The 10,256-nt window shown below is 45.1% G+C and overlaps 1 protein-coding gene across 1 annotated transcript; it reads right to left on the reverse strand.

Moving 5' to 3' along the window:
• Nucleotides 1-352: 352 nt before the first annotated feature.
• Nucleotides 353-7,598, reverse strand: Znf174 (zinc finger protein 174). The gene is made up of 3 exons (XM_059269156.1): nt 6,804-7,598; nt 5,592-5,814; nt 353-2,046 (listed from the first exon to the last, which is right to left on the reverse strand). Exons 1-3 carry the CDS (start codon nt 7,203-7,205, stop codon nt 1,448-1,450), a joined length of 1,224 nt encoding a protein of 407 aa, XP_059125139.1. The 5' UTR covers nt 7,206-7,598; the 3' UTR covers nt 353-1,447.
• Between the last annotated feature and the right edge of the window lie 2,658 nt (nt 7,599-10,256).

Here is a 10,256-nt window from a genome sequence, read left to right on the forward strand (position 1 = left end):
CGTTGGCCTAGAGGGAAGGGTATGTGTGTGTGCTGGGCGGTGGTGCTGTTGGGGTGAGAACTATAACGGCTCCAGCCAGGAACTGTATGTGGGCTAGGGCAGAGGTAAGGACAGGCTGAATATTGAAGATAAAGGCCATGACTTGGTACTGATGCTTTTAGAAGAATGGCCATGGCTGGGCGGTGGTGGCGCACGCCTTTAATCCCAGCACTCGGGAGGCAGAGCCAGGCGGATCTCTGTGAGTTCGAGGCCAGCCTGGGCCACCAACTGAGTTCCAGGCAAGGCGCAAAGCTACACAGAGAAACCCTGTCTTGAAAAACAAAACAAAACAAAAAAAAGAAGAATGGCCACATTCTCCTATTTGTACACAAGTTACTACATCTTACTGGCCTGAACTGGGAAAGAGGTCGGCTTGCCTAGGGTCATACTGATTAGATTCTACTTCCTACTTTGAGAAAACAAGAGTTTGGCACAGGATGGTGTCTCAGACCCAGTTCTGAAACTCTTAACATTTTATATAAATATAGTATTCTGTCATTTTAAAAAATGCTATGGAGGTACTTATCATAAATTAGCCTATTTCAGTAATTTTCCTGGAGTCACTGAGTTTTGTAACCATCACCATAATCCAATTGTGAACACTGTGAAAATGCCAGTCACAGTCTTAAAGCTAATGGCTTATTTGAGAAAGAAGAGGCAGAAGTTCCCTGTCCACCAGAGCAGAAGAGCAGTAGCTACTTCTCCCTGTGGCTTTTCCTTATATTTTGGGCTGGAGTTGCAACATCTTTTGTAAATCAAAAGAATTTTGATATAAAAGGATCCCTCAAATACAACTTTTTAAATAAAAGTGCCAACTACCACCCAGTGGTGGTGGTACACGCCTTTAATCCCAGCACTTGGGAGACAGAGGCAGACAGATCTCTGAGTTCGAGGCCAGCCTGGACTACAGAGTGTGTTCCAGGACAGCCAGGGCTATGTAGAGAAAACCTGTCTCAAAAATAAATAAAAATTAATTAAAAACCACCAACACCAACAATAAAAAAGTTAGTTGCAGAAAGACTATTAGTGGACTTCTCAGTGAATGTTTTCTTGGAATTCTGGTGAACTGCTCAAGTGTGCACATAAAAACAACTATTTTATAAGACAAAGCAACAAGGAGAATTTAATTAAGGATTAATTAATTAATTAAAACCACTTGTGGCTCATCCTCATTCTATTAGTGTGACTTCTAATAGTATGTGGCTCATCCTACTCCTCAGTAACTAGTCCCCACTCTGCAGTGACTGCAGTTCTCTTTCCCCAACCCCAGATCTGCCATCTTTGCAGACAGGCCCCATCAGTACTCATCCATCACTCCCCAAGGGTCAAAAAGACATCAGTGATTTACATGCAAGTAAGGGAGAGACAAGAAGCCCTTCCCTGGGAGTCTAAAGCACCTAGTATCTGTTCAGTCCCCATGGTGGAGCCTGTGGTGCTGGTGGAGATTGGAGCTTTGGCGAAAGCTTTTCCCACACAGGCTGCACTGGTATGGTTTCTCCCCAGTGTGGATTCTCTGGTGCAGTTTCAGAGTTGACTGCCTCCCAAAGCAGTTTCCGCACTCCCCACAGATGTAGGGTCTCTCTCCCGTGTGCACTCTCTTGTGTCGTTTCAGTTCTGAATTCCAGGTGAAGCTCTTCCCACAGTCGTCACATTTATAGGGTTTCTTGGCTGAGCGGGCTGCCTGGTGACTAAGACATTGCAGAAGGCTGCTCAGACTTCTTCTGCCTCCTTTGCTTTTCTTTAATTCTCTCAGTGGATGGCCTCTGAGGGGGTTGCTGATATAGTCCAGTTCTCTGCAATGTCTCTGGTAGTGAGCAAATGCCTTCTGAGCATTTGGGGGTCTGGCCTGCCTCTGTGACAATCGGGGTTCACTCATGTTCACCCCTCTTGGCTCAGGGCTGTGCAGACTACCCCCTTTAGGTCTCCCGGGTGACACTGCATGTGTCTCTGCTCCTTTTGCCCCCTCCTGTTGTGGGTTTTCTTTCTCACTTCTCATCCTGGAGGCCTCTATAATTAGAAATAATGTGCTTCATTTTCTGTACTTAGAAGAAAGAGCTTCAGCAAAAGAAGTATGAAGTATGTTGTGAGCTTTGTCAGGGTAGACAGCCTCTGCATGAAGTATGTTGTGAGGTTTGTCAGGGTAGACAGTCTCTGTGTGAAGTATGTTGTGAGCTTTGTCAGGGTAGACAGTCTCTGTGTGAAGTATGTTGTGAGCTTTGTCAGGGTAGACAGTCTTCTGCTGGTAACATACAAGCATCAGACTCCTCTGGACCCAGAAACAAGGGGCTCCTCACCCTTGACATTGGTGAGTTAGGATCTCTGAGGGTTAGGCCTGGAAATCTGCACAGTTAACTAGTTCCTGAGAGTGTCTCTAATTTATAGTAATGTTAGGAACCAAATTATCCTTCTATCCTTCCCATTTTTAGAAAAAGATATAGGAAAACAGGAATAGCAAGGAAAAAACAAGCAAACAAAGAACAAAGACATCAGAATGAAGTCTTGACAATGAAGAAGGAAGACAGCTGACATAAGTTTATTTACTTATTGACAGCATCTACTGTATTGCCTAGGTTGACTTCAAACTCCGAGAAGTTGGGACCATAGACATGTACCACTGCACCTGGCTGGAGGTTAAAATTCCAATACTTAGAATAATTATTTGAATAAATATCCCTCCGTCACGTGGACAAAGACTGACATCTTCCTTCACTTCAAAAGAATGATAAATCCAGTGACTGTGGTGTTTTTCTCAGCACGATGTTGACAGCCTAGGTGTTTAGAAACTGGACTATAGAGTAGATATGGATCCTAATTAAAGAAACTGTCCACTTTCTGGCAGGACTGAGGATCAAGATGGATATGAGCTAAAATGGACCAGGGAAACTGGAGAATCAGCAATAGCACTATCAAGCAAGACCTCAAAATGGAAATTTTGTTTTTATGAACTGCATACACCATTCAACATGGTGCCCACCAGGCAGATGTGACTGTCGAGTGTTTGAAACAGAGCTAATGTGACTGAGGAACTGAATTTTGAATTTTAATTCATTTAAAATTTAATATGGAGTTCAAATAGTTATTGCCAAATGATTTTCATCAAGGTTTTATTTTGCTCCTTTTTTGAGACAGGATCTCATATATCCCAGGCTGGTCTCAAACTTACTATGTAAATGATGATACATAGATGATCTTAAGCTCCTGATCTTCTGCCTCCATCTCCCAAGTGCTGAGATTACAGGCCTGTATCACCATGCCTGGCTTCATCGAGGTTCTTAAGGACAGTTCGATGAGAAAGGAGTCATTTTTCAGTAAGTGACCCTGGCTTCAAAGAATGAAGTCAGATTCCAGTCTGATTGAATGCCTACCCCTACATTTATGTGTTGACAATCCCCAGCGAAGTAGTAGTGGGGGGTGACTGGGCCATAAAGATGGAGCCCTCATGAATGGAATTAGTGCCCTTGTCAAGCAGACGGAAGAAACTTGTTTCATGTTTCTCTTTTCAGTCACATGGGGACACATGGCAGACGCTGTCAGTCTGCTGGTGCCAACTGTGGACTTGTGTGTGTGTGTGTGTGTGTGTGTGTGTGTGTGTGTGTGTGTGTGTGCGCGCGCGCGCGCGCGCACACGCCTTTGTAACGCACAAGTGAAGAGACAGAAGATATCAAGTGTCTTGTTCTATCACTCTCTGCCTCAGTCACTGAGACAGGGCCCCTCACTCACCTCGGGGCTCGATCCTTCTGTCTCCTCCCACCCCCAAGGCACTGGCAGTACAGAAGAATACAACCAGGGCTGCTTTTCTTTTAGGGGGCACTGGGGATGTGAACTCAGCAAAGACTCTTATCCACTAAGTCAACTCCCCAGATGACCTTGGACTTAACTTTTGAAACTGTTAACAATAAATATGTTATTTATTGCCAGGCCTAAGGGACTTTGTTATAGTAACCTTAGTAACATATACCAAATGTCACATACAAAAAACTAACTCAAAATGAACCAAGGTTCTAAACACAAGAGCTAAACATAACTCTTTAAAGAGAACATATCTGTGAATCTGAATCATTTGATTGGGCAATGGTATTTTAGCTATGACACCAAAAGCCCAAGCAAAGAAAAATATTAGAGACTATCAACAGGAAAAACATTTGGGCTGGTGAGATGGGTAAAGGCAGCTGTGGCGAAGCCTGATGACCGGAGTGTGACCCCTGGGACCCACACAGTGGAAGGAGAGACCTGAGTCTCCAAAGTTTCTTCTGACTCCCACATGCATACAATATACATAAAATAAGTAAAAATGGAGTAACAACTTTACAAAACATTTGTGCTTTATGGAACACCATCAAAAACTCTAAGGATAATTCACAGAATGAGAGAGAAAACATTCATGAATTATCATCTGTGAGGTCTAGGATCCAGAACACTTATTTTAACTCTTAAACCTCAACAATAAAAATACAAATACCCCAAGTTAAAAATGGGCAAAGTATAAGGCTAGAATTTTTCTATAAGTTGGGAGTGAAGGCAAAGACCTTTCATCACAGGATTTAGGAGGTGAAGAATGGAGAATCAGGAGTTCAAGTTCAGCCTCAGCTAAGTAGTGGTTTTGAAACCAGCCTAGGTTACATGATACCCCATAATTAACAAAAGACAAGATATACAATTTTCTTTTAAAAAGGTCATATTTATTTTGTGTGTGTGTTGGGGGTGGCTACTTGTATGACCAACTATGTGTGGTGGTCTGAGGACAGCTTGCCGGAGTGACTCTCTCCTTCTAACATGTGGGTCCCAGGGACTGAACTCAGGCCGTCAAGCCTGGTGGCTAGTGCCTTTCCCCACTGGGCCATCTCACTGGCCAAGATATATAATTTAATAAACATATGAAATAATGCTAAACATCATAACTCATTAAGGAAATGACAATCAAAACCTCAGGGGATATTCCATCATCATAATAAAAACAACTGGGCATAGTGCTAGCAAGGACGTGGGCAAGCACCCTCACACTTGGTTAACAGGAGCCTCAAACGGTGCAGCCACTTTGCAAACTAATCCAGTACTTCTTCCAAAACAAACAAGCAAAAACCCAAACAGGCTGGGCATGGTCATGCACACCTTTAATCCCGCATTTGGAAAGTAGAGGCAGGTGGATCTCTGTGAGTTCAAGCCTGGTCTACATGAGTTCCAGACCAGTCTGGGCTGCATAGTGAGACTCTGCCTCGAAAAAAAAAAAATCAGTTATCATAATTTTAAAAGGTGGGAACTGTCCAGGAAAATGACTTGGTAAGTAAAGGCACTTGCTACTCAAGGCCAGAGACCCGAGTTTGACCTCCACAACCCAAATAAGGGTAGAAAGAAAGAAATGACTCCACAGAGTTGTCCTTTGACCTCCACATGTGCACTGTGGCACACAGGCCCCTACACACACACACACACACACACACAAATAATAAATTTTTAAAAGGTGGTCATATGCAACACACTTGCAGAACCATGAATGAGATGCTATGATGGAAATAAAGAGTTGAGGAGAGGGCCCAAGGATACAGAGTGTTTACCTGTCTCAGTCAATTTGGGGACTGGTTCCTGGTAGAAGGGATATTTCTCCCCATGATGGGGACTCAGCTGGTCATGAGATCCTTCCCAGGAAGGCCCTTCCAGAGAGTTCTCTTGAATATCTCTGCTAGCAGTTTGAGGTTCAGAGTCTGGAAGTTCTTGTTCTACAAGCTGAGTTCCTGTTTTCTCCAGGAGCACCTTTTGCCCTCGCATACAAACGGTCACCTAGGAAAAGGGGTATCCATTAATTCTCCATTCCTTGACAGACTGGGAGCAACATGCCACTCACTGCTAAAGAGTGATCCCTTTACCCTGGGAAGTCCTGGCAACGACCTGGAGTTCAACGTTTATAGATACCACCAAGACCTTCAAAGGAGGTGACCGGAGAACATGCAGAATGAGAGGGATGGGACTGCTTCATACAGCCTGGGGCCAGGATCCTCAGAGGAGAGCTGTCAAAACTATCAGGACCAGTGATGACAATGGCCCCTCCCCCTGCCATTCCCATCCTACACCCCAACCCTCTCTACTTCTGCTAGAGACAGGCCCGGTGGGAACAGAAAGCAGTCTGAGAAGGGGCCACTGAAAAACATTCCAACTTGGTAGGTTTTTGTGCTAAAGAGGCCCAAGGTACTCAGATCTACGAAGACAAACCCACTGTTCCCTCACAGTGCCATTTTCCAAAGCACATCTGACTTGCTTCCTTCAGAGGCTCCAGCTGGGGTCTGACTTAGGGAATAGGAGGGGATGGAGCAGCAACACCCGGGAACTGAGCTGAGACGTCCCCATCAAAGACAATATGGTAGAACTGTCACTGGAACAAAGTCCACAGAACTTCACCCAAAGTTAGTTTCCTGTCGAAAAGACTTGACCTGTTAGCTAAGAATTCTGATTGTAGCAAAACTTCAAGATGAATGGGTCAGGGAAGATCTGACAGCAGAGATTCCAGAACCTTAAAACTCCTCTTCTAAGGCCATGAGATCTATGAAGGAATATCTTAGTCTTCTACCTCCTCAATGGGTGCCAGTAGCTGGGTTTTCTGAAACCCTGTTACAACTTTTTTAGGGGGAAGGGGAGTTCCTGGAGTCTGGAAACAACTTTTGAAGCCATCCATTCCTCTGGAATCTTTAACTAGCTAGGGAGCATGAGACAAAACACTACCTCAAAAGACAACAAAGAAATCCTGGGACCCACAGAAAAAGGACCCTCCTTACCCACTGCTTTGGTTTTTTGGATGCTTTGTGCAAATCTTCCACCAGAGTCACAATCTCCTTGCTGCTCATTGGATACCGATGCCTGACTTGCGCCTGGATCTCTGGAGGTAGGATGACCAGAAACTGCTCCATCACTAGGAGCTCCAAAATCTGTTCCTTAGTGTGTAATTCAGGCTGCAGCCACTGTCTACAGAGCTGTCGAAGGCAGGAGAGAGCTTCCTGGGGTCCAGACACTTCTTGATAACAAAAGTGTCTGAAGCTCTGGCGGGAAAGCTCAGGATCAGTGCAGGCTTTTTGCTGAGGGGGCCCACGTTTCTCTTCCAGCTTCATTATTATGTGTCCTTCTTGCTTGTCAGAATCCTCAGTGTGGGTACTCAAAGTTATCTCCATTTTAGCTGCCATTTTGGGGGCTCGGGAAACAATGTCACTCTAATCGTAAATTGATCAAGTCTTCTGGGTCATTGCTCTGGAGAAATTTCTGAAGGTTAGAAAAATGGTAGGAACGAAGCCCCTCTGGGAGTGTTAGGGATGGAAAAACCGCAATGACATAGCTTTCTCATTTGCTAGCCTTTATCCCAGACTCTGAAGACAAGATAGTTCCTGGCAGTGGGAAGAGTTGGTCAGTTTTTAAGGAGAGAAGTCATAATATTCCAAAAGGGCACTGGAGGGAATATTTTATTTTGGTATCTGGCGAAACGCACGACACGATCTAACAGGCTGATAGAGGAATCCCCAGGAAAGTTCAAGCTGTCTTGTGGATAGCTCGTACCAACTCTCCAGCATCCTGCAGACTCCGACTCCGAGTACCTCTGAGAGCAAAAGCGCAGAGTCAAGCGAGGCCACAGCGCGCCAGGGGTAGCGAGTGCGGCTCCGCGGCCCAGCCAGCTCGGCCTGGAGAAGCTGCAGCAAGGGGGCGCGCAGCTCTACCGCAATGCTGGGAGTCAGCTCCAGTAGCCACCTGCACGATCTGGAGCAGCTCAGAACCCAGCCCCGCCAGCGGGCTACACGCCTCTCCAGGGTTTGGAGACGGGAACCCCGAGAGCACGGGCTGGGGGCGGGGCCGGAGCCGGGCCGCGGGGACGCCCACTGGCTGAGAGAGCCACCCACGGGAAGACCCACCTCTCCCCTACGGGATTGGGCCTCCGGAACATTGTCAATTGTTTATTGGATACTTGATTCATCAATCAGTCGCAGTGCCTCCCGGGAGTCGTAGTCCAGTGGCTAGTCCAGGAGCATGCGCAATGTCCTGCCTAGTGCCCAGACAGTTGACTGTATCACTTGGTTGGTTGGGAGAATTTGGGGGAGCAGAAGGTCGAGGGGCTCGAGTGAGTCCTCCGCCCGCTTGTTCGCGATGTGGAGGGCTTCAGGTCAGGCCTCACAATGGCTGGGAGGCCCTCCCTCTTGGGACCCGTCTGTGGGAAGCTGGGAAGCTGGATCCAGACACTGAACGAACTCGCCTTGAAACCATCCCTGCAGAGCAGGGCCTTGATTGACTTCTCTGACCCCACCTCCAGGGTTTTTCCTACTCTCTTGGTCTAACTCTCGCACTGACTCAGCGAATGCTTAAACAAAGTAGTCTGCCCATTGCAGGGACTGTCTTCAGGGTGTGGGGTAAAGGCTGACAACCTGACACCATCTATGATATGCAAGAGCATTGATCGTCTCCACAATCAATGAATCAATAATTTAGTGATGAACGGAGCAAGGGGAGTCATTAAACCAGGAGAGCATCTATTACACTTTCTTCAGTTCCACAGGTACAGGATATGACAGAAGGTGTACGGCAACTACAATTTAATTCTATTATTGAAGATCAACATTACTTTTTTCACAAACTTCTTTATATGCTTGAAGAAATTAGACTTTCTCCCCACATATTAACAGCTTAACCTTTTCAAAATGCATTTCTCCTATGATTTTTTTCCTTTCTCCCACAGCTTTTATTTTAAATTTATTTTTATGTGTATGGGTGTTTTGCCTGCATGTATGTCTGTGCACATCTATCTGGTGCGCATGAAACCTAGAAGAGAAGGTTGGAGTCCCCTGAAACTGGAGTTATAGATGGTTGTGAGCTGCCACATAGGTACTGGGGATCAAATCCAGGTGTCCTTGGATTTTCTTTTACTCTAGCCCCACGTTGGAACCCCAAAATGTTGTTGGTTGTTCTTTTACTCTTAGCTCTTTTGGCTCTTTGGGGGGCCTGCCAACCAGCTCCCAAATAAATCACACACAGAAGCTTTTTCTTAATTATAAATGCCTGGCCTTAGCTTGGCTTGTTTCTAGCCAGCTTTTTTTTTTTTTTTTTTTTTTTTAGCTTATCCTGTCTACCTTTTGCTTCTGGGCTTTTTCCTTTTCTTACTTTTGTGTATCTTACTTTCATTCTTACTCTGTGGCTGTCTGTGAGGCTGGGTGGCTGGCCTCTAGCATCCTCCTCTCCTTGTTCTCTTGTTTCTTCTCCCAGATTTCCCCTTCTATTTATTCTCTCTGCCTGCCAGCCCCACTTATCCTTTCTCCTGCCTTGCCGTCCAGCTCTTTATTAGACCATCAGGTGTTTTGACAGGCACAGTAACACAGCTTCACAGAGTTAAACAAATGCAACATAAAGGAATGCAACACATCTTTGCATCATTAAATAAATGTTCTACAGCATAAACAAATGTAACATTTCTTAAAATAATATTCTGCAATACCCAGGTCCTCTGGAAGAGCAGCCAGTGCTCTTAATAGCTGAGCCATCTCTCCAGCCCCTTTTATTTTTTACTCACTTTTTTTATAGAAAACTTTTTGTTGTTTTAAGATCTCACAAGGTAGCCCAATTTATAATCCTCCTTTCTCAGCTTCCCCAGTGCTGGGATTATAGGTATATGCTAGGATGCTCTAGAAAACTATTTAATTAATTTTATTTCTTGAGGATGGGAGGTAGCTCCGTCAGTATAGTGCTTGCCACACAAGCATAAGGATCCATGTGAAAAAACCGGATGTGGTAGTGAGCTGTTATAATCCAGTGCTGGGGAGGGGGAGGGAGGGCAGGTGGATCATTGGAACTCCTTGGCCACCTAGCCTAGCCTAGGTGCTAATTTCCAGGCCAATGAAAGACCTTGCCTCAAAATAACAAAGTATACAAACAAAACGAACAAAAAACAAAAACCCCAAAACCAAAACAAACAAACAAACAACAACAACAACAAAAACCCACGAGGGCTGGAGAGTGGTTAAGAGCATTTGCTGTTCTTCTAGAGGATTGCATTGTATTCCTAGCACTGTCTCAGGCAGCTCAAAACCATGTGCATCCAGGGGATCCAACACCTCTAGCCTCCAGTGGTATCTGAACTCCTGCACTCCCACATTCCCACACTCCTGCACTCATATGTACATACTCACATACAGGCACATACACCTACATATAATTAAAAATAATAAATCTTTAAAAAGTTTAAAAAGCAGCCAGGCATA

This window comes from Peromyscus eremicus, chromosome 8a, assembly GCF_949786415.1.
Source record: "Peromyscus eremicus chromosome 8a, PerEre_H2_v1, whole genome shotgun sequence".
In the NCBI taxonomy this organism is placed as follows: Eukaryota; Metazoa; Chordata; class Mammalia; order Rodentia; family Cricetidae; genus Peromyscus; species Peromyscus eremicus.

Bases quoted from the DNA above. Each gene is read 5' to 3' on its own strand.
- Znf174 (XM_059269156.1), bottom strand. From the start codon at position 7,205: ATGGCAGCTAAAATGGAGATAACTTTGAGTACCCACACTGAGGATTCT. The intron at 5,815-6,803 runs GTAAGGAGGGTC...CCCTTTTCCTAG, and splicing joins CCAAAAAACCAAAGCAGTGG to GTGACCGTTTGTATGCGAGG. The intron at 2,047-5,591 runs GTAAACACTCTG...TTCTAATTATAG, and splicing joins CCCCAAATTGACTGAGACAG to AGGCCTCCAGGATGAGAAGT.